At 45.5% G+C, this 23,668-nt stretch overlaps 1 protein-coding gene across 3 annotated transcripts in view; it reads right to left on the bottom strand.

Moving 5' to 3' along the window:
• The window catches only part of ATAD2B (ATPase family AAA domain containing 2B), a 111,690-nt gene that overhangs the window by 51,600 nt on the left and 36,422 nt on the right, over positions 1 to 23,668 (bottom strand). For all 3 annotated transcript variants that reach the window (XM_068143142.1, XM_068143143.1, XM_068143144.1), the window contains one exon: positions 12,250 to 12,561. In XM_068143142.1, the coding sequence (XP_067999243.1) occupies positions 12,250 to 12,561 (312 nt within the window). The remainder of the gene's footprint in view (positions 1 to 12,249; positions 12,562 to 23,668) is intronic.

Here is a 23,668-nt window from a genome sequence, read left to right as displayed (position 1 = left end):
GGGCAACCACCTGAAACTGGACACAGCCACCCAGAAAAATAGACTGCTGAGAAAGTGTGAAATACTGAGAGATCCAAGTGTTATTCCCAAATATACGACTGTCCTGAATGGACAAAAAAGCCTCAAAATTACTCTGAATCAGACAATGTGGCAGAAGTTAGTAGACTTGAGAAGTTAGTAGATTTGATCGCTTCAGGGATCTTTGATCGCTTCAGGGATCTTTTGATCGCTTCAGGGATCTTTTGATCGCTTCAGGGATCTGCTTTTGATCGCTTCAGGGATCTGCTAGCCAAAGTGTCATGGGACAAAGCCCTGGAGGGAAGAGGGACCCAGGACAGCTGGTCAGTATTCAAGGACCACCTCCTCTGTGTCCAGGAGCTCTGTGTACCAACAAAGAGAAAAGCAGGTAAGAATGCTAGGAGGCCTGCCTGGATGGGCAAGGAGCTACTGGACACACTATTACTTAAAAGGAAACTCTACAGGAAGTGGAGGGAAGGACAGGTAGAACAGGGGGAATACAAGGAAGCTGCCCGAGCAGCAAGAGTCCTGGTCAGGAAAGCCAAAGCAGAGTTTGAGTTGAATCTAGCCAGGGAGATTAAAGGGAATACTAAGAACTTTTACAGGTATATTAATGGGAAGAAGAAGACTAGGGAAGGTGTGGGCCCCCTCAGAAAGGAAAATGGTGACATGGTCACCTGTGATGAGGAAAAGGCTGAGGTACTTAATAACTTCTTTACCTCAGTCTTCACTGCAAGGGCCTCTAGCCACACTCCTGATGTTATGGAAGTCAAAGCCAGGGATGGGGAGGAAGAACTGCCCATTGTAAGTGCAGATCAGGTTCGTGATCATCTGAAGAACCTGAAAGTGTTCAAGTCCATGGGACCCGACGGGATACACCCACGGGTACTGAGAGAACTGGCAGAGGAGGTTGCTAAACCCCTCTCTATTATATTTCAAAAGTCCTGGCAGTCTGGTGAAGTCCCCACAGACTGGAAAAGGGGAAACATTGCCCCCATCTTCAAAAAGGGCAAGAAGGAGGAACCAGGGAACTACAGGCCAGTCAGTCTCACCTCTGTGCCTGGAAAGATCATGGAACAGATCCTCCTGGAGTCACTACTCGCTCAAAAGAATAGTGAAGAGGTGATTGGGAACAGTCAGCATGGCTTTGCCAAGGGCAAATCCTGCCTGACCAACCTGGTGGCCTTCTATGAGCAGGTGACAAAATTAATAGATGAGGGGCAAGCAACTGATGTCGTTTACCTGGACCTGAGCAAAGCCTTTGACACTGTCCCACACCACATCCTGGTCTCCAAACTGGTGACACATGGGTTTGATTGGTGGACCACTAGATGGATAAGGAACTGGCTTGATGGCCGCACCCAAAGAGTGGCTGTCAATGGCTCCATGTCCCAGTGGAGGCCAGTGACAAGTGGAGTCCCTCAGGGATCAGTCCTGGGACCTGTCTTATTCAACATCTTTGTGGGGGACATGGACAGTGGCATTGAGTGCACCCTCAGCAAGTTTGCTGATGACACCAAGCTGTGTGGTGCAGCAGACACGCTGGAGGGAAGGGAGGCCATCCAGAGGGACCTTGACAGGCTGGAGAGGTGGGCACAGGCCAACCTCATGAAGTTCAATAAGAGCAAGTGCAGGGTCCTGCATCTGGGTCGAGGCAATCCCAGGCACAAATACAGGCTGGGCAGTGACTGGCTGGAGGATAGCCCTGAGGAGAGAGACTTGGGGGTGCTGGTGGACAAAAAGCTCAACATGAGCTCTCAGTGTGCACTTGCAGCCCGCAAAGCCAATCAGATCCTGGGCTGCATCAGGAGAAGTGTGGCTAGCAGGTCAAGGGAGGTGATCCTCCCCCTCTACTCAGCCCTGGTGAGACCCCACCTGGAGTACTGTGTCCAGTTCTGGAGCCCCTATTACAAGAGGGATGTGGAGGTGCTGGAACGTGTCCAGAGAAGGGCCACGAGGATGATCAGAGGGCTGGAGCACCTCTCCTATGAGGACAGACTGAAGGAGTTGGGGCTGTACAGTCTGCAGAAGAGAAGGCTCCGAGGTGACCTAATTGTCGCCTTCCAGTATCTGAAGGGGGCCTACAGGAAGGCTGGGGAAGGACTTCTCAGGATATCAGGTAGTGATAGGACTAGGGGGAATGGAATGAAGCTGGAGGTGGGGAGATTCAGGCTGGATGTGAGGAGGAGGTTCTTCACCATGAGAGTGGTGAAACCCTGGAATGGGTTGTCCAGGGAGGTGGTCGAGGCCCCGTCCCTGGGGGTGTTTAAGAGCAGGCTGGATGAGGCTCTGTCCAGCCTGATCTAGTGTGGGGTGTCCCTGCCCATGGCAGGGGGGTTGGAACTAGATGATCCTTGTGGTCCCTTCCAACCCTGAATGAAACTATGAATGAAACTATGACCTGGTTCTTTAGGCTTGCCTGAACATGTTTCAGAGCTAGAATGAGCCAGGTGGACGCGCTTTTGGCCACGTTTGGAAAGAAGGCTTTCTATAGGTTGCAATATCAGGGTTTTATCCTTAGATCTGTGTTGCTACTGGCCATTATTGCCTCGGGAAATCTATAAGTATCAGCCCAAAGAGCCAGAGTGTCGTCTTGCAATTGTCCACGCTCTGGAAAGAACCACAAGCTTCGCTTGGAAGCTGAACTGTGTCTCAGTTTACCCAGACAAGACAGCACGGACCCCTCGCTATTTTCAGCGTTGTAAAGCCCAGAGGAAAGACACGTGTCTTGCCGGGCCGAGAGGCGAAACCCCAGAGGAGCTGAGTCCCCGGGACAGTTTTGTTTGACTGGAGAAAAGAGCGAGCGCTGCTACAAAAGGATTACAGCTGAGAAACCTCCTCTTTACAAAGCTTTCAGCTACAAATCCTTTTGGAACAAATCCTGCCTCAGTAATAAGCTGCAGACACCAACAGAAAGTGAAACGGTGCTCCTGCAGCTTCCACGTGGTTGGCGCCATTTTGGTTTGTCTAGATCTTAACGTGTGCCACAAGGTATCAGGATCAGTGAGTAATTACAATACCTGATTTTTATAAGCATCTATTGAAGGTCTGTTGCCTTAGGGAATTCTAGAATAAACCTTTATTAGAATAAACCAAACCAGGTTGGAAGAGACCTTCAAGATCATCGTGTCCAACCCATCAACCAATCCAACCCACCCAAACAGCTAACCCATGGCACCAAGCACTCCATCAAGTCTCCTTCTGAACACCTTCAATGACGGCGACTCCACCACCTCCCCGGGCAACCCATTCCATAGCGCAATCACTCTTTCTGTATAGAACTTCTTCCTAACATCCAACCTGAACCTCCCCTGGCGCAGCCTGAGACTGTGTCCTCTTGTTCTGGTACTGGGTGCCTGGGAGAAGAGACCATCATCCGCCTGTCTACAACCTCCCTTCAGGTAGTTGTAGAGAGTGATAAGGTCACCCCTGAGTCTCCTCTTCTCCAGGCTAAGCAGCCCCAGCTCCCTCAGCCTCTCCTCATAGGGCTTGTGTTCCAAACCCCTCACCAACTTTGTTGCTCTTCTCTGGACTCGTTCCAGCAAGTCAACATCCTTCCTAAACTGAGGGGCCCAGAACTGGACACAGTACTCGAGGTGTGGCCTAACCAGTGCAGTGTACAGGGGCAGAATGATCTCCCTGCTCCTGCTGGCCACAGTGTTCTTGATGCAGGCCAGGATGCCATTGGCCCTCTTGGCTGCCTGGGCACACTGCAGGCTCATGTTCAGCCTACCATCAACCAGCACCCCCAGGTGCCCCCAGAGTTGCCCCCCCCCGTTGCGGGCAATCACCAGCTTCATTGCCGAGGTTGCTTTTCTTTACAGTTTAAAGTGCTGTTTGTTGTTTCTAGATTTTTGTACATATTGTTTAAATTGTTACTTGTTCCTGCTGGTGAGGTATCTGTTCCACAACCGAACCCCTTGAATCTGTAAATAGGTTTTGATTAGTGTTTTATTCAGGATTTTTGTGATTAATTATTAAATTTTTTTATTAATCGCTCTGCTTATTGAACATTAATATAACCTTTTATAGACCACAACAATGGCCCACTGCATTATTTGCCTGATTAACATGAAGTCATAACACAAATCCTGCTATACTGATCAAATCACCACCACAGGACAAAGGAATGAACTTTGAGGCTGTGTGAATGCAGACAACATCTAACAGCTATGAATCTAGATAGGTGTGTGAGAAACTGGTTATAATATTTGGCTTTCGCAAGGGGAATTACTGGGGACCGTGGGGCTCGATCATTGGGCTGGATTGTTGGGCTGATGGTCTGTATTGTGTGGGGTATTGGGAAAGAAAGGTGAGGCACCAACAGGTCTAAAGACTGGCCAGGTCAAAAGTGCAGGTTTTGTCTCAGTCCTGATGGAGAGGGGTGGAAGCGTGTTGGGGAATATATGAATAGGTATGTTTTAATATATTAATATGTATGTATGCCGTCTGTATAAGTTCACCTCGTGTTGTTAGGGTGTGCCTCTAGCAAACTTGCTATGCGCCCAGCGCTGTGTTGCCTTTATTTTATAATAAACTGGTTATAAATCTCAGCAGTGAGTTCGTTTCTCACAATTTGGTGACCCGTACGTGATTACCCTGTCTGCAACGGCTTTCAGGGCCCTTCAGAAGGGGGGGGGGGGGGGGGGGCGCCCTGCCGATTTTGGCAGCCTGGAAGGAGGACCCTGGAAGCCTCTCGGAACATGGGTAGATGCAGCCAATGTTATAAGATAAAGGCAAGGGAAGGAGCTCCCAGAACTAGCCTGTAATTCTTGTGCACAAAGACCCGGGCATGAAAAGGACTGTAAGTATTGTCTGGTTGGGTGGGTATTGAGGTCAGTGAGAGTGTGCGCGTGCGTGAGACGTGGGCTGGACAGTCCAGATTGACGAAGCGAGTGCGGAGTCCTTCTAACTGCATTTCCAATATCCCACGAGGGACTCAGCCAGTGACGGGACAAAGCAGTTGGTGATGGAAAGCGTGGACCTCGGGAAATGGGGCAAGGGTCAGGTGTAGACCAGCCTCGGGAAAGATGGGAGCAACAAGGGTACCCAGGGATATACCCCCGGACAGTCCTCTGGGGTTGCGTGTTGGAGGCACAATACGCAGGATAAGGATAAGGCAAAAAGGGTAATGGAGGAAGGGCCTAGAGAGAAAAATAGATTGTGGGAAGGTTGGGCATTTGAAACGAGAGTGCCCAAGGAGAAGAGAGATCTTAAGGGTTTTTTTTTAAGCTTAGTTGGATCGGCTCTGGGCAGGCCTGGAGTCGGGGCCATTAGGGTAGGAGCTGCGCGTAGAGCAGCCGGAGCTGCAAGCCAGTGTTTGCACCAGCATCTGCGGTAGTGCAGCGGGCAGAGCAGGAGCTGTTCCTGGAAGAGCTGCAGTGGCTGAGCCGTGCCCACCAGGGACTGGTAAAGGATCAGGCCCAGGAGGTGGCCAGGCTCAGGTCGGAGAAGGAAGCTTAAGGGTACTTCTGTTACCAAGGTTCCTGGAGGGGGTGTGGAGAGCGAGTTTTAGGGGCAAAAGGGGAAAGGTTTAAAGTCCCGGTAGCTAAGGATGTTAAATTGGAGATTGAAGCTAGAATTGGGCTAGGGTATATCTTAGTGTAGTACCAAGTGCAAGACGTAACTTTACTAGGGAGAGATAGTTCAGTTGGACATAAGGGTAGTTCTGGAAGAGGGGCAGATGATGGTCAGAAGAGATAACTTGTTGATCTCGGGAGAAGGGGCAATTGGGGTTGGAAGGAAGATTGTGTCTCTTCAAGCCCCAAGGCAAGGATTGTTGGGATGGTGGATAGTCAGTTGGGTTTTTTTTCTGAAGAATTGGTGGGTGCGATGTATGGAGTAATAATTCGTGTCAAGCAGGATGCATAGGATCCAGGCTGTTCGGTGAGTTTTGCCTGGGTAGGGGTCCTGGCTACGGGGTGCCGGAATTTCACTGTGGGTGGGGATTCCAGGATTCTGGATGGTAGTCAGGTGGTCTTCACAGCCCTGGAGAATTCGGGCTGTGAAGGGGCAGCGTTGTTTCTACAGTCTAGGGGCTGTGCAGACTGGTCGTCCGTAGGGATCGGGCGACCAGCGCTGCGTCCTGGTGGTGAGGGACCCGGTTTCGGGGTTTTGGTATCCTGCGGTCTGGTTTCTGGAGGGGCCTGGGCCGTGGGGGCCCGTGTCGCGGTCACGCTCGCGGGTATGACGTCCCGGTTTCTGGGGGGGGGGGGGGGGGCTCGGTTTGAGGGACCTGCTTCGGGAAGGTTTTTTTCCGTGGTTTCAGGCTTCCGCAGGAGGGCAGGAACCTGGGCTGCGTCGGGTGAGGTGTTTTTTTTTTTTTTGCCGTTTGACTTTGCAGGAGATCGGCACAGTGAAGGGGGGTCGGTCGTTCGCAGGGAGCGGGCTAGTGGCTCGGAGCTGGCGCTTCAACTGCCGCTGCTCGGTTTTGACCCCCGGGCAGTGATTAGTGATCAGGAGAATGGGACAAAAGCAAGTCATCAGAAGTCCCTCCCATTCCCATCTCAGAGAGCGCGTTAGGGATCATATTATAGTATTGGGATGATGAGTTGAGAAAAGAGAAATCAAAGAAAAAATGGTTTATCTTTTGATGATTGGATTTGCCAAGCTTTGAAAAAGTGTTTTAGTAGGGAAGAAGCTGAATATGCTGCTGTTTGGATTAGGGCTTCATGCCCTACCCCTGTTCCCATATTTAAGGACAAAGACAAGGAAAAGGCAAATATGGGAGAGGTAAAGTCAGAGTGGGGGGGGGCACCAAGAAATCAGAAGTGGCCTAATCAAGATCCTCAGTGGGACCATCAACAGCTCCAAGGGAGACAGAACATGGGACAAGGAATTGAAGAAGCTGTGCCCAGAAATTTTGAAAAAGCCTAGAGTGAGCATCAGAGGAAGCCTCCTATGGAGTGGATGGTAAGATTAAAGAGAAGTTTGCAGCTCTAATCTGGAATAGATCCCAGTTCTGCAGCTGGGGTGATACTTCTCAGGATGCAGTTTGTGGCAAAACCATAGGTAGATATTAGAAATTGGAAAAGATCGAGGATTGGCAAGACAGAGGTTTAGAGGAATTACTAGGTGAAGCTCAGAAGGTGTTTGTAAGGAGGGATGAAGAGAAACAGAAGGCAAAAGCTAGAATGTTGGTAACTGCTATAAGGGTACTGATGATTATGGATAGAGAGGAAAAAAAAAAAGATAAAATTCTTATATGATAAATTAGCCCTCAATAGTAATATTAAATGGAGTCCAGAAGATGACATCTATAGGGGGTGTTGACCCAGGACTGGACTGGAAGTAAAAATCCTGTAGGGCATTGTTCCAAGTTATTAGATTCTGTAAGTAGGTGAGGGCCAATTTGCTTATCAGCAGCCTTTATTAGTAGAGGAGGCCCAGAAAGCAGCTTTTTGTTTTGTTCTGGTCTCAGATCCCACCTTTGGGATTCCTGATGTATATGGGATTGAAGCTGGAGGTAAAGTGTTAATAACTTGGAAAGGAGAGTCACTAATTTTGCCCCGGGAAGGATCTTTTCTCGGTTTGGTAACAACAGATCCAGCTGTCCGTACTGCAAAACAAGGGTGGACACATGCTTCGTGAGTAAAAGGACCACTTCAGGAACACCTCGGTCTGAAGGCTCTGGAACTAGCGAGACAAACCCACCTTTTGAAACATCTGAATCTGCATTGCAAGAAAATATCAAGGATTTCATGCTGTGTACAAAACATCCTGGGACTTGATGTCAATTGGGGATGGGTAAAGTGTAACAGTAATGGTAAACAGGTTGAACTAGTAATCAGGCCTACTAAAACTTATGCTATTGTAGTTATATAATTAGGTTTCCTGTGGGTTATCAAATGTAAATTGGCTTGTTGGAACAATTGTAACATTGATCTATGTAGTTATAATTTGAAGTGATTAGGACAGCGGATTCATCTGTGTTCTTTGTGTTAAAGTACCAAAAACTGTGTTCGGCTAGTGGGACCACAGAGACTGCAATATAGAAAGGACTGGTGGATCCATCCACTGAATGGTCTGTGGTACCCCAAATGGAGGACATAAAGATGGTCATGATTTGAGTTCCAGTATTGTACTCTCTACAACTACCTGAAGGGGGGTTGTAAACAGGCAGAGGTTGGTCTCTTCTCCCAGGCAGCCAGCACCAGAACAAGAGGACACAGTCTCAGGCTGCGCCAGGGGAGGTTCAGGCTGGAGGTCAGGAGGAAGTTTTACACAGAGAGAGTGATTGCCCATTGGAATGGACTGCCCGGGGAGGTGGTGGAGTCGCCGTCACTGGAGGTGTTCAGGAGGAGACTTGACAGGGTGCTTGGTTACATGGGTTAGTTGATTAGGCGGTGTTGGGTGATAGGTTGGACGTGATGATCTTGAAGGTCTCTTCCAACCTGGTTTATTCTATTCTATTCTAATAGGAGTGGTAATGGTCCTTGCCTGAAAACATCACAAACTAGAAACAGGTCGGGGTTCGAAATTGGTACAAACTCCCTGGACAAGGGAAGGAGACATGGTCCGAGCAGAGCATTGGTGGGATTGAAGGAGGCAAGGCCGGGTAGACCTCTGTAATTGCCACGAAGAAGATCTAGAACCATGGCTGTGGGCAGCAACCCCATAGGCCATGTGAGTGGAGTTGCAAGTCAAACCGGACTCCTAATTCACCCAAATATTGGTATATGGTACCTATTAAAGTAAAAGGGGAAATATTTTCAGGCAAGAAACATCAGTTGTTACCCCATTCCTTTACCAGGAAGTTGAAATTTGGAATCCTTTTGATTGTTGTAGAATTGTTGCCAAGTCAGGTTATTATGGCTCAAGCCTAATGTAGTAGAAAGAAGGGAAGGGATTGTGAGAAATTGGTTATAATATTTGGCTTTCGCAAGGGGAATTACTGGGGACCGTGGGGCTCGATCATTGGGCTGGATTGTTGGGCTGATGGTCTGTATTGTGTGGGGTATTGGGAAAGAAAGGTGAGGCGCCAACAGGTCTAAAGACTGGCCAGGTCAAAAGTACAGGTTTTGTCTCAGTCCTGATGGAGAGGGGTGGGAGCGTGTTGGGGAATATATGAATAGGTATGTTTTAATATATTAATATGTATGTTTGCCGTCTATATAAGTTCACCTCGTGTTGTTAGGGTGTGCCTCTAGCAAACTCGCTATGCACCCAGCGCTGTGTTGCCTTTATTTTATAATAAACTGGTTATAAATTTCAGCAGTGAGTTTGTTTCTCACAGGTGGTCACAGTAAAAACTGAAGAGACAACTAAGGTTCCCTTAGTAAGTTGTATGTATGCCTAGTCTGGGCATGTCGTAGTTTGGGCTGGGTGTCCTCTGCTACAGGGGTGTTTCCTGTGTCCAGAAGTCCAGCCCAGTGGGTGGACACAGGAAATTAGGCAGACCCCCTCCCCACCACGCGCAGAAATAACGACTCAGACAAACAGATTGCAAAAGTGATGGAAAGTTTAAATAGAGAACAGTGAGTGCATGCAGAGAGCTAGAAACAGTGACAAAAAAGAACCCCAAAACAGACCCAGAGAGATCCCATCCCCACCTGAGGGTGCACCCAAACCCCCAGGGCTCCTCCTTCCCCCCTCCACTGCTAGGCTAGTCTCAGCTGGCCAGATCTGAGACTGCCCATCCCCCTGTGGCCTTGGGCCTAACCAGGCCCATGGCCAGGAGATCTCTCCCCCAGTTACCAGGTGGCAGAGAGGAAGGAAAGAGGAAGTGCCAGACCCCGCCGTGAAACTTATAGTGGTGCAAGGGATCATGGTAGGAAATAACCTAATTTCCTGTGTCCACCCACTGGGCTGGACTTCTGGACACAGGAAACACCCCTGTAGCAGAGGACACCCAGCCCAAACTACAACAGGGCAGAAATAACATTCTGCTAGTATGGGATGAGGATGTGCCACATCCCTCAACAAGACAATGAAATCACATACCTCAGAGGGCAAAATGATAAAAAAGGCAGACCTCGGTCAGCAGCCAAAAGCTAGGCTGTAACCAAAAAAGAAACAGTTCATAACTTGCTTAACATTTACCTCAGGGCAAGAAGAGAGACCTTCAAATCAACTAGACATAAGCCTCCTAACTCTTGACTCACTCCAGTCTCTAAAGAGGCAAAGTTTTTGCTGTACCAAATGCAGACCACAGTAAATCCTATGCTCATGCACTAGACAAAGCTTTTGCCTCCTAAAATAGATAACTATTCAAAAGGGCAGCCTATCTTTTAATCCCAAGCATCAAGTCTGTGACATCCTTTGCTTAACATCTGACTCTCAGAATTACAAGGAGCAGGAATCGCTAGTGAACTGCAAAAACATGCAGAAAAAGACTTGCAGACTGAAAAACCAATCCCAGGCATCTGCTATACACCTGGCTCTGAGTCGAGAAAAACTGAAGCCCTAGTGTGTAACATGCATTTACATTTAAAAACATTGTATGTGAAAATCGATTTTGCTGGGCTTAACACAGATTAACCCTACTATTCAATATTTTCTTCGGTTTAAAGGGGTTAGATGAAAAAATTACATACAGAGGAAATGTTTAGTAGAGAAACCTTAGTTCATGTATATTCAAAATGTATTATCTACAAACATTTTAAAGTAGCCATAGCAATACATTATCTAATAAAACTATCAATAAATGTTTCCAAACTCGTTACTAGCGGTAACGAGGAATAAAAAAATTTTAAAATTAATAGGAATATCAAGAAGATTTTCTCAACTAAGACTCCACAATAATGACAGGAACACTTCTTTCTTCAAAAAAAGTCTCTTAGTTGGGTTTATGTACAGGTTAACAGTATACAGAGAAACTTAAAATATCTGAAACAGCTTTGGTTAAGAAAGCCTAATATGATCAAAGGCTCCTAATATGATCTAACTGCAGCTGCAAGTCAGTTCACTTCCCCCTACCCACCACCCCATGGCACAGAATGGGGCTTGGGAGCAACTCCAACACTTGTTAAAACCTCCAGTTACCCCACAGTCATCAGAAAACTAACCCAACAAGATGACATACCTTTTGGACGAGATTGCTGGCTGAAACAGTTTCAGAAAGGACCTGAAGTACTAGAGTAAGTGGAAGGGATAGAGCAAAAATGCACAGCTGGGCTGGAGGAACTGCCATAGCCAGCACCACAATCAGTTTAAGCCGCCTGGGCTGCAGTCTGAAAGCATGCTCTAGAATAGGAATGAAAAGTCCTGACTTGAAAGTCATCATCTGCTTTATTCCTGGACTATTTTCAAATTACTCACACACAACCATGAATACCATTAGGGCCAGTAAGAGCAGTAGAAAATAGCATGTCAGAGTAAATAGGTATCAAAACCAAGATATCTTGTTCAACATTTAACTTCAAAGAAACAACCAGGGTAATTATTGAAGTATGTCTCAGAGAAGAGCTGGGTGAAAACACACAGAACCTACTGACTCCCTGCCAGTCAAAACAAGTCAGTCACATGCCTTCTAATTCCCTGCTTCCTCAATGCACTCATATTGCTCCCACTGCAGCAGAGTTCTGGCGTACATCTGACCCCTCTGTGGGGTGACTTTACTCACCAATTTGGCAAAAAGCTAACTTGACAAAACAGCAAATGCTTCTTCACTTGCTAAGCCAGCAGAATCAACAGTATCAGGAGTGCTTCAGGACTGTTTAATGGAAGCCTCATGACTTCCTCCTTAAGCAGCAGATAACCAGGCTCTGGAATCTTGGCTAAGTACAGTATCACCTGCTGAGCTGTGAGGTCCCCACAGCATTCCTTTGCATCCTGCTTCTCAACTGTCAACGAGCAAAGGGTTGAGAACAACTAATTGACACACAGGGCAGGAGCACCAATTTCAGGTCCTAACACACTGAGCAATGCTATCTCACTATTTCCTTTTGTTCTGCCATGTCATTACATCCCACTATTTCTTGTACCTAAACTGTAAACTACTTGGGGATTGTCCCTTCTTCAGGTAGCACTCATATCTATGGCATCTTCATCTATATATAGGAACCTATATATATTTCAGTCTACTAAACTCCACAGCAAGTTGGAACCAGTAAAAATAATTACACACCATCCAAGCAAGTTGGTTTTATGCACTAACAATATCAAACCAAATCCACATCAGGCTAGTAATACAAAAAAACCCCTATTTGAAATATTTCCAAACTGAAACTGCATTTGCAAAGAAAAACAAAAAAAACCACCCCACACAATAACAAAAAACAAACAACATACCTTCACTTTTGTCACCCTGGCTAAACTCAGCATGAGGAAACACTTTGTGTAAAACCTCAAGAAGGTTAGTGAAGGTACGTTCCAACAGTGGTCTGATCACAGGGGACAATGCATGACCTGAAGATGTCACGGCACGTTGGGAAGCAGGCACAATATTCTGCATTGCATGATAAAAGTCCTGCGCGCTGAGAACTACTGAAGAAACATCAAGCTGTAATTTCTGACTGCTCACATAAATCTGGGGATAGCGTCGTCTCAGGGCAATCAAAGCAGCCTCAGTGCAAAGTGCTTTTATGTCAGCTCCACAGTACCCTAGTACACACAAAAACAAAAACATTTTCCATGAATGAGCATCGCTGTGATATGTATCTTTCAAACATGCCTCAAAATAAAAGCATACAGCAACACTTAATTGTCAAGGTCCACAAAGCATCTGCCAAAAAGTGTTAGGTCATAATCCAGCAGCAATGTTGTGTACCAAGAAATTATGCAGAGGTAATGTTGAAATACAGTAAGAAATTAACTCAACATCGAGGTTAAAATTATCTACACATTCACTATATAATGCAACACAGAGCATTTTCAGCCCAGGACTGCAGTTTGTCATCACTCTGCTTTTCCATAATATTGTTTAAAAAATACATGTACATACTGTACAGGGTAGCCGTCTCCTTTCTTACCTTAGTATCTCCACATGAAGATATATTTTTTTTTAATAGCAATGTAATTTTGTTATACTGGATGAACATCACAGACTAAACTTTTAAAGACTGAAAAAATGAGCAGTATGAAGGGAAGTGTTTCATGAGTAGATTATGGAAGAGATTAAACTTCTTGCTAAAGAACTAAACTGGGAACTCAGAAAAATGTGAACTTCTACTATCAAGAAAATGTTTCAGACAATTTTACTTCCATAATTTTTCCAATATAACCAAAATAGTAGCAAAAAGTATTCAGATTTTAATTTAGCTTAGCTTCCTGAGTATCTACAGGTGGCCACCTATAATTCCTTAATCGTCATTAATGAGAAACGCTGATCTGGTAATTACAAAATACTGAGAGACTTAATACCTCTGTGGCTTTTGCAGTACTAATGGTTTGGCATTTTCCCCCAGAGCTGGAAATCATATTCCTGATTTTGCCAACTCTCTCAGCAAGCAATATTATTATGCCACTGTATTTTGTAGCACCACAGCTCCATCTCTCAAAAAACATAAAACAATTCCAGGGATAAAGCTCTTTAAGAGAATTACAGTCACTATAGGAAAACGTATTGCACTGACATACTGCCACATAGGAGTTCATGGTTTTGCAACAAAGTGTTTATAGAAACTAATTAATCAATGCTTTAATTACATTTTTCTCAATTAACTTTTTAAAGCAGATCATCTCCTCCCAGCCAGGTCTTACACCACTTGCACTTTTTTATACTCTGTTTTTGTATTGGTCTTTCAGCAGCACCAAGATCCAGAACTGGTCTGCCTTGTTTCTGTCTTTATTCTCCAATGTTCTCTCGGTGCTGCTGGTACACATATTTTTGCAAGACCCATACAGCAGCAAGAAACAAAACTGATTCTACACACAGTGTTGGAAAACAGAAAAGGAAGCAATTAATACAGAAGATAGACAAATTTCCATCTCCATCTTTCAGATACATAAATTTGGGAGATGGCAATAAAAAATACCAAACTTTCAGCTATAATGATGACTTAAAGCAACTGAGACTTCAAATTCCACCTGACTTTCTCATATACTTGAAAGTCCTTTTTTTAACAATAAAATTAAAACCCAGGTGGAAGATCACCATAAATATTAGACACCTTCTACAACTTTTAAATAAAGCTTTCCCATTTCAAAAACAGGTTAGTAGGTGTAATTATGTAAGCTTGGTGAGTACACACTGTGACCATTATCTAAAAATTCTGTAGCAGTTCACATTCACAAGTTACCTCGAAATACACATGGCATTATGTTCAAATACATCCACTTTATTAATCAATAGGCAACTATTTTCAGCACTGAGGTTATTTTATTTTTAAGTAACCCTCATCATGAAATCAAAACCCTGCAGGCACACTCCATCAATCATATGAACCCATTAGACAGTAGCTACAGGTGCATTAGAGAAATCAAAACCAAAGATTTTCCTCTAAATTCTGCTTTGTTCTTTCAACAGCAGGTATCACATCGCACTTAAATTGGTCTGTGACCGGTTGACGTTGCCCCCTTAAGAAAGGGAATATGGTGGACGGAAATTGGTAAACGGAAAGAATAGTCTAAACTAATTTCATTGGTAAAGTGGGAGGAAGCACCCTCTGAACTGGGACAGCAGGAGGGTATACTGGGTTTTTCCAGTACTTTATCTTCAGTCTTGCTTCCGCCTTTCCACGGTGCAGCAGATCTCTGTCTGTGCTGGGCTTTCTGCCAAGGCCTCGGCCTTGAAGACCAGATAACGGCCGGTATTAACTCCCTTCCAATTAACACAAACTGCTTCTAACTTTTTTTTCCTCTCTTTTCTTTCTCTTTCTATCCCATTCTGGGGAAAGGGGGGGAAGAGAGGGGAGAGCGGAGGTGGGGAACCCCTCTCTGTCCGAGGGGGGTTACTCTCATTTCTGTGTTACTCTGTTGTATATCTTTGTATATATTGTAGATATTGTAAATTTGTAAATATTCCCCTGCATACCCTACATTGCTTTGTAAATATAGCTCCACTGCTTTGCTAATTCAGCTTGTGAGTTTTTTTTTTCCTTTCCCTTCAATTTTTCTTTCCCTTTACTTTACAAGGGGGAAGGGAGGAGGCTTCTTGGCCTTACCCATCCACCCACCACATTTTTTTTATTGGCGCCCAACGTGGGGCAGATCATTAGTTTAATTTATTACTTGATTGCTTTAGTGTTTTCTAGCTGAATTAGCAAACATGAAGGTATTGTGGTTTGTGGAGCGATTATTCTTTTCAATTTTTGGGGCTCTGGTTTACAGATATTGTTTCGGTTTGATTTTGGATTACCTGGGCAAATATTTGGTGCGGACAATTTATATGTGGGTTATGTATAGAGTTAAATTATGGTATGGAAAATGTATTAATTTATTATGGCCAGTGAGATACAGGAATGTTACATCCACCACTCTCCCAATTGAGATAAAGGGTTTTAAGATTCCGCCTGAGGAGACAGTAACTTTAAGTGATGCCTGGGATCCAAAGGTGATTTATTTCATGTGTATAATCCTGCTCTCAGTGATAATTAACGTGTATCTCCTGATTTCTTTGCGGCGAGAGAGAAAGGTGTCCAGAGCTTGTTTTGTTATTAAAACTAGATCAAAAAGAAAACGCCGTGGCTCTCGATCAGTCCCAGAGTCATCTAGTGATGAGGACTGTGGAGAACCCGTGTCAGTTAAAAAGAAGGCTAAAAAGTTAATTGGTAAGGCAGCTCTAAATGACTTTGCTGATTGTGGCAAGCAGCCAAGGGCATCGGCTGGTATCAACATGGCGCCTACTCCTTCTCCCACTCCTTCTCATTCTTCTTCTCCGTCGGCCATTAACGGAGCAACGTCACTTCCACCCACTCCCTCGGTGGGACCGGAAGTCACTGCCCCAGCAGCTGATTTATCTCAGGACCTGTCAGCTTCCATTAAGGTGGCTGTAAATTCGAACACAGCTCCAGTTAAGGTGCCTCCTTTAAAGACTAGAGGTGCAAGGGGCAAAGATGGAGAAGAAGAGGTGGAGACTGATCCTGGTGAGGGGCCCTCTACTCTAAAAGATCCTGCTCAGGAGGAAGAGAAGGTTTGTTTTAAAGATCTAGCTAACCTAGTGAGATCAAAGCAGGATAGAGATGAAGTTAGGAAGGCAGCTGGCAAAGGTGGTTCTCAGCTTAAAGAGATCCTTAGGAGAATGACAGCAGGATTATATGGGCAAAGAATTCAGGGAGATGAAGATGAAGATGATATTTTGGAATGTTCTTCTCCACGGGAGGAATTGCGAAATGTCCGTAAAGATTTCACCAGGGCAGATAAGGAGCCAGTTCTAGCTTGGCTTAGTAGGTGTTATGATACAGGTGCTTCAGCTCTAACAGTTGGAGACAAGTCAGCAGCTCAGTTAGGAACTCTCTCAAGGGACAATGGAATAGATAGACATCTAGGCGAAGCTCTCGGTAAGGTTAATCTGTGGATACGCCTTTTAATGGCGGTTGCCCTGAGATACCCTTCCCGAGATGATCTCCCATGGAATCCTAAACCCTGGACTACCATAGATGAGGGAATTAAGCGCTTGAGAGAATTTGCTGTTAGAGAGATACTCTATGGTGAACATGAAACTCTGAATCCTGATGACGTTCCTGTGGGTATTGGTCTTGCTAAAAAGATCATCAAACTTGCTCCTTCTAATTATGCAAACATTCTGGCAAGCAGAATTGTGTCAAGAAGTTATGGTGGAGCTTCTCCTACGGTTGGCCAATTCAGTGATCAAATGAGACAATTGGAGGATAGCATGACACGTGGTTCTTTGGTTTCGGCCATTAAAACTATGTCTGGTGATATTCAGAATTGCATAAGAAAGTTAAAAGATGAATTTAGAAATTCCATATCCCAAATGGCACAAAGGGATAATTTCAATTCTTCCTCCAGGTGGGTACAAGTCTCATCTGTGAGGAATACACGTCCAAGGAGGTCATTCCAAAACAGGTCATTCCAAAACAGACCACCAAGGCAATCACGTAGAACTATTTGGATAACTGCGTGATCAGTTTGGTGAGAACATGAACCGCTGGGATGGCCAACCAACTTCTAATCTTTTCAGGAGACTGAGGGAATTGCAAAGTGGCAGAACCCGAGGTAGCAATACCAGAAGGGTAGCTGTTACTTCCACAGTTCCCCAGAACGACTCTTATGGCTCCAACAGTGGCTCCAGTTATAACATGCAAAGTTATAACCCTGCAAACTATGTGCAGTGCACATGTGCGCATGTTCCCCATAACTAGGGGTGCCCTGCCTCCCGCCAGGGGGAGGAGAGGGATAACAGAGATAATAGAATCTATTGGGATGTGTACATCCAGTGGCCTGGCACTTCACAATTTCGGAAGTACAGGGCCTTGGTTGACACAGGAGCTCAGTGCACCATAATACCATCAAATTATCAGGGATCGGAGTCTATAACTATTCTGGGAGTCACTGGTGGATCTCAAGAGTTAAGTAAGGTAGAGGTTAATATAAGTTTAACTGGTAAACAATGGAGGAAGCATACAGTTGTGACCGGACCTGACGCACCTTGTATAGTGGGAATTGATTTTCTGAGAGAAGGGCGTTTCAAAGACCCTAGAGGTTACAAATGGGCTTTTGGAGTAGCTTCTATAGAAATTGATGGACAAAAATTGAAGCTGTCTGCTAGACCTGAGCTTTCTGATGAATCTGCAGTTGTGGGACAACATAAGATACAGGACATTAAATTGCCGGTTGCTTCTCAGACTGTGCATCACAGACAATACAGAACCAACCGTGACTCTTTGTTGCCCATTCAGAATCTGATTCGTCAGTTGGAGAGTCAGAAAGTCATCAGCAAAACTCATTCACCTTTCAACTGTCCAGTGTGGCCTGTGCGAAAGCAGAATGGAGACTGGCGTCTGACGGTAGACTACCGAGCCCTGAATGAAGTGACACCACCTATGAGTGCAGCAGTACCAGACATGATGGAGCTACAGTATGAGCTGGAATCCAAAGAGGCCAAATGGTATGCTACCATAGACATTGCTAATGCATTTTTCTCTATTCCCATAGCAGAGGAATGCAGGCCTCAGTTTGCTTTCACCTGGAGAGGAATCCAGTACACTTTCAACAGACTGCCAATGGGCTGGATCCACAGCTCAAGCATCTGTCATGCAGTGATCCACGATGCTCTGGAGAAAGGAGGTGCTCCAGAACACATCCAGTTCATCGATGACATCATCGTCTGGGGTAAAACTGCTGAGGAAGTCTTCGAGAAAGGTAACAAAATCATTGACATTCTTCTGAATGCAGGTTTTGCCATCAAGCAAGACAAGGTGAAAGGGCCTACCACAGAAATTCAGTTTCTGGGAGTGCAGTGGCAGGATGGACGCCGACACATTCCAGTGGATGTGGTAAATAGAGTCTCTACCATGGCAAATCCCACAAACAAGCAAGAGACCCTACGTTTCTTGGGGATAGTGGGATTTTGGAGACTGCACATTCCTGGATACAGTCAGATTGTGAAACCTCTGTATGATGTGACTCAAAAGAGAAACCATTTCCACTGGGGACCTGAACAACAAGCAGCCTTTGACCAGATAAAGCAAGAGGTGATCCAAGCAATGGGTCTGGGACCTGTCCGAGATGGTCCAGACATTAAGAACATTTTGTACACGGCTGCAAGTGACAATGGTCCAACCTGGTGCTTGTGGCAAAAAGCTCCAGGTGAGACACGTGGACGACCTCTTGGTTTCTGGAGTCGAGGTTACAGAGGTTCAGAGGCTAACTATACTCCAACAGAGAAAGAAATTTTAGTTGCCTATGAAGGAGTGAAAGCATCTTCTGAAGTGATTGGAACTGAATCACAACTTCTCTTAGCTCCCAGATTACCAGTTTTGAATTGGATGTTCAAAGGCAAAGGATCCACACCTCATCATGCCACAGACTCAACATGGTCTAAGTGGATGGCTCAGATAACACAGAGAGCTCGAATGGGAAATCTTGAAAGACCTGGTCTAGTGGAGGTGATCTCAAGTTGGCCTGAAGGTATCAACTGTGCTAAACCTCCAGAGGAGAAAGTAACTCGTGCTGAGGAAGCTCCTCCTTACAATGACCTCTCTGATGATGAAAAGAAATATGCTTTGTTCACAGACGGTTCCTGTCGTCTTGTTGGGAACAAGCGAAGGTGGAAGTCTGCAGTGTGGAGTCCAACACACCGAGTTGCAGAAGCGGAAGATGGAGAAGGAGAATCCAGTCAGTTTGCAGAGGTAAAAGCTGTCCAGCTAGCTCTCGACGTGGCTGAACGTGAGAGATGGCCAAAGCTTTATCTCTACACCGACTCATGGATGGTAGCCAATGCTCTATGGGGTTGGCTAAAGAACTGGAAGAAGAGTGGTTGGCAGAGGAAGGGAAAACCCATTTGGGCAGCCAACCTGTGGCAGGACATTGCTGATCGAATCGAGAGAATTCCAGTGAAAGTGAGACACATCGATGCTCACATTCCTAAGAGCAAAGCTACTGAGGAACAGCAACACAACCATCAGGCAGATCTAGCTGCAAGAGTTTCTCAAGTAGACATGGACTCTAATCTTGATCTCGACTGGAAACACCGAGGTGAGATATTCTTAGCTCGGTGGGCTCACGATTCGTCAGGACATCAAGGCAGAGATGCAACATACCAATGGGCTCGTGACAGATCCATAGACATTTCCATGGATGCTATCACGCAAGTCATCCATGACTGTGACATTTGTGCTGCTATTAAGCAGGCAAAACAACTTAAGCCCTTGTGGTATGGTGACAGATGGTCCAAGTACAAGTATGGTGAAGCTTGGCAGATTGACTACATCACTCTACCACGTTCTCATTCTGGTAAGCAATACGTGCTTACTATGGTAGAGGCAAACACTGGATGGTTGGAAACTTATCCAGTTCCACATGCAACTGCACGCAACACCATTCTCGGTCTGGAGAGACAAATCCTGTGGAGACATGGAACTCCAGAGAGGATTGAGTCAGACAACGGAACTCATTTCAAGAACAACCTTGTAAAGAACTGGGCAAAAGAGCACGGTATTGAGTGGATATTCCACATTCCCTACTATGCACCAGCTTCAGGGAAGATTGAACGCTACAACGGTTTGTTGAAGACCACTCTTAAAGCCATGGGGGGTGGGTCTTAGAAAAACTGGGAAAAGCATTTAGCACAAGCAACCTGGCTGGTAAATAGTAGAGGTTCAGTGAACCGAGCTGGACCTGCACATTCAGATTTGCTACGGAAAGTAGAAGGTGATAGAGTTCCTGTGGTTAGAGAAAAGAATCTGTTAGGTAAAACTGTTTGGGTATTTTCACCCTCAGGAGAGGCTAAGCCTATCCGAGGGGTGGTTTCAGCTGAAGGTCCGGGTCACACTTATTGGGTAATGCAAGAGAATGGTGAAATTCAGTGTATTCCACAAAGAAATTTAACTTTAGCTGAAAGAGGTTAACTTCAAACTGTTGTACAGCTACATCGCGTCCGCAGGAAGAATCAACGAGACATCTACGGTGCACGAACCCTGAGATCCCTGAGAGCCCTGAGTCAACTAAGAGACCCTGAGAATCCCTGTTTCCCTTTTCTTTGCTTCGTCGGCGAAGAAATGAACTGTTTTCCATTTTTCTCATTTTCTGATCTTCTTGGACTTTTGAATCATCTGCATCTGAGCGTAGCCGGAATGGACTATGAACTTTGCTCACGAACTGTAAATATCGTTTTGGATTGGATGGACAGTATGAACAGCCAATGAAATTGTTTAGAAGGGGTGGACTGTGACCGGTTGACGTTGCCCCCTTAAGAAAGGGAATATGGTGGACGGAAATTGGTAAACGGAAGGAATAGTCTAAACTAATTTCATTGGTAAAGTGGGAGGAAGCACCCTCTGAACTGGGACAGCAGGAGGGTATACTGAGTTTTTCCAGTACTTTATCTTCAGTCTTGCTTCCGCCTTTCCACGGTGCAGCAGATCTCTGTCTGTGCTGGGCTTTCTGCCAAGGCCTCGGCCTTGAAGACCAGATAACGGCCGGTATTAACTCCCTTCCAATTAACACAAACTGCTTCTAACTTTTTTTTCCTCTCTTTTCTTTCTCTTTTTATCCCATTCTGGGGAAAGGGGGGGAAGAGAGGGGAGAGCGGAGGTGGGGAACCCCTCTCTGTCCGAGGGGGGTTACTCTCATTTCTGTGTTACTCTGTTGTATATCTTTGTATATATTGTAGATATTGTAAATTTGTAAATATTCCCCTGCATACCCTACATTGCTTTGTAAATATAGCTCCACTGCTTTGCTAATTCAGCTTGTGAGTTTTTTTTTTCCTTTCCCTTCAATTTTTCTTTCCCTTTACTTTACAAGGGGGAAGGGAGGAGGCTTCTTGGCCTTACCCTTCCACCCACCACATGGTCTCATCTAACAAGCATACTGGATTAAACAAAAAAGTCGGGGGGGGGGACACTAAACTGAAGATATGCTAGAGATATGTAACACCCTGAATGCCTGTCACCTTGAAAACTAATTTAGTATCTTTGTGACAAAAGATTCAGCAGCTCAGGAGCTATATCATTTCCCTATTTTTTTTCCTATTAATAAATGCTGTAATATCACTTTCTAACAGTCATTTTAATCACTGCTTGTACACCTCCAAAGAATTGCAAAATTAGGAAATAGCCTGTAGCCTATTTTTAAAATTAAATCCTCAGGTGATCAGATACACAATTAGTCTCCATTTCTACTTTTCATTTCTAAGGAGCAATTACATCTGAAGACTAATAATTGGTGTCTCTCTTTGAGGGACTCTCTTGTGCATACTGTACATCCATTTCAGTGACAGGAAAACTGCAAAAATTCTGCATCCTGTGAAACATTAAAGAGTTTTATTTCTAGGAAGCAAATGCACAGTGATTAAGAAGAAAACATGAGTAAAGTATTATCAAAGCAAAATTAAAAAAAGTATCATCCCAGCAGTAAATAACCTGAATTTGTTTTTGCCCAAATTGACTCTGTAATGTAAAATCAAGGTTTAATGCATCTGCTTCCATTTTTGAAACATTTTGGCAGGTAAAATACACTTAGCACAAAACAAGTATTCTTGTCAAGTAACCCATTTCATCTACCTATCACCACCACACTCTGCTAAACATTTTCGAAGGGCAACTTCCGAAGAGCAGGACAGCAAACAAAGATTCCCATGTAGGTTTCCAAACACTGCACTTTGATGACTGAAATTCTACAGCCATGATCTTCCACCTCTACTGTGCTGAAATTACGTTCTCTAAATTTTTTTCTGCCTAGGAGCCCCCCAAAAAACCTACAACAAACTGCTACTGAACCAGTTGAAACAATCTTGACTACTAATTCTAATCTATCATAGAATAAACAAGGTTGGAAAAGACCTCAAAGATCATCTTGTCCAACCTCTTCTCCAGGCTAAACAATCCCAGCTCCTTCAGCCTCTCCTTGTAGGGATTGTGGTCAAGGCCTCTCACCAGCCTTGTTGCCCTTCTCTGGACGCGTTCAAGAGTCTCAATGTCCTTCTTAAATTGAGGGGCCCAGAACTGGACACAGGACTCAAGGTGTGGCCTAAACAATGCAGAGTACAGGGGCACAATGACTTCCCTGTTCCTGCTGGCCACATTGTTCCTGATGCAGGCCAGGATGCCATTAGCCTTCTTGGCCACCTGGGCACACTGCAGGCTCATGTTTAGGCAGCTGTCAATCAGCACCCCCAGGTCCCTTTCTGTCTGGCAGCTCTCCAGCCACTCAGACCCCAGCCTGTAGCACTGCATGGGGTTGTTGTGGCCAAAGTGCAGCACCCAGCACTTGGATTTGTTGAATGCCATCCCACTGGATTCTGCCCATCTGTCCAGCCTGTCAAGGTCCCTCCAGAGAGTCCTTCTACCTTATCAACACCTGCTCCCAACTTGGTGTTATCTGCAAATTTACTGATGACTGACTCAATGCCCTCATCCAGATCATCAATGAAGATATTAAACAGGATGGGGCCCAGCACTGATCTCTGGGAGACACCACTAGTGACTGGCTGCCAGCTGGATGTGGCACCATTCACCACCACTGTCTGGGCTCGGCCCTCCAGCCAGTTCCTAACCCAGCACAGAGTGCTGCTGTCCAAGCCACGGGCTGACAGCTTGGCCAGGAGTTTGCTGTGGGGGATGGTGTCAAAGGCCTTGCTGAAGTCCAGGTAGACCACATCCACAGCCTTCCCCACATCCACCAGGCAGGTCACCAGATCATAGAAGGAGATCAGGTTGGAAAGGCAGGACCTGCCCTTCCTAAATCCATGTTGGCTGGACTGGAGCCCTTGGCCATCCTTCAGGTACACAGTTATTGCCCCCAAGATGATCTGCTCCATAAGTTTTCCCTGGCACTGAGGTCAGGCTGACAGGCCTGTAGTTTCCAGGTTCCTCTATCTGACCCTTCTTGTGGATGGGGATCACACTGGCCAGTTTCCAGTCATCTGATAGAGAGAGGCTTGGCCAGCTCATCTGCCAGCTCTCTTAGCACCCTAGGATGGATGCCATCCAGTCCCATGGACTTGTAAGTATCCAAGTGGCTCAGAAAGTCCCAAACTAATTCATCGTAGATTTCAGGGGTACTACACTGCTCCCTGACCCCATCAACCAGTTCAGGAGGCCAGTCATCCTGAAGTCCTCCTGCCTTATTGTTGAAAACTGAGGCA

The sequence above is a fragment of the Melanerpes formicivorus genome, unplaced genomic scaffold (assembly GCF_026170545.1).
Source record: "Melanerpes formicivorus ecotype bairdi unplaced genomic scaffold, bMelFor1.0.p_v2 SCAF_9, whole genome shotgun sequence".
NCBI classification, from domain to species: domain Eukaryota; kingdom Metazoa; phylum Chordata; class Aves; order Piciformes; family Picidae; genus Melanerpes; species Melanerpes formicivorus.
This window is presented reverse-complemented; position numbering and strand designations above follow the sequence as displayed.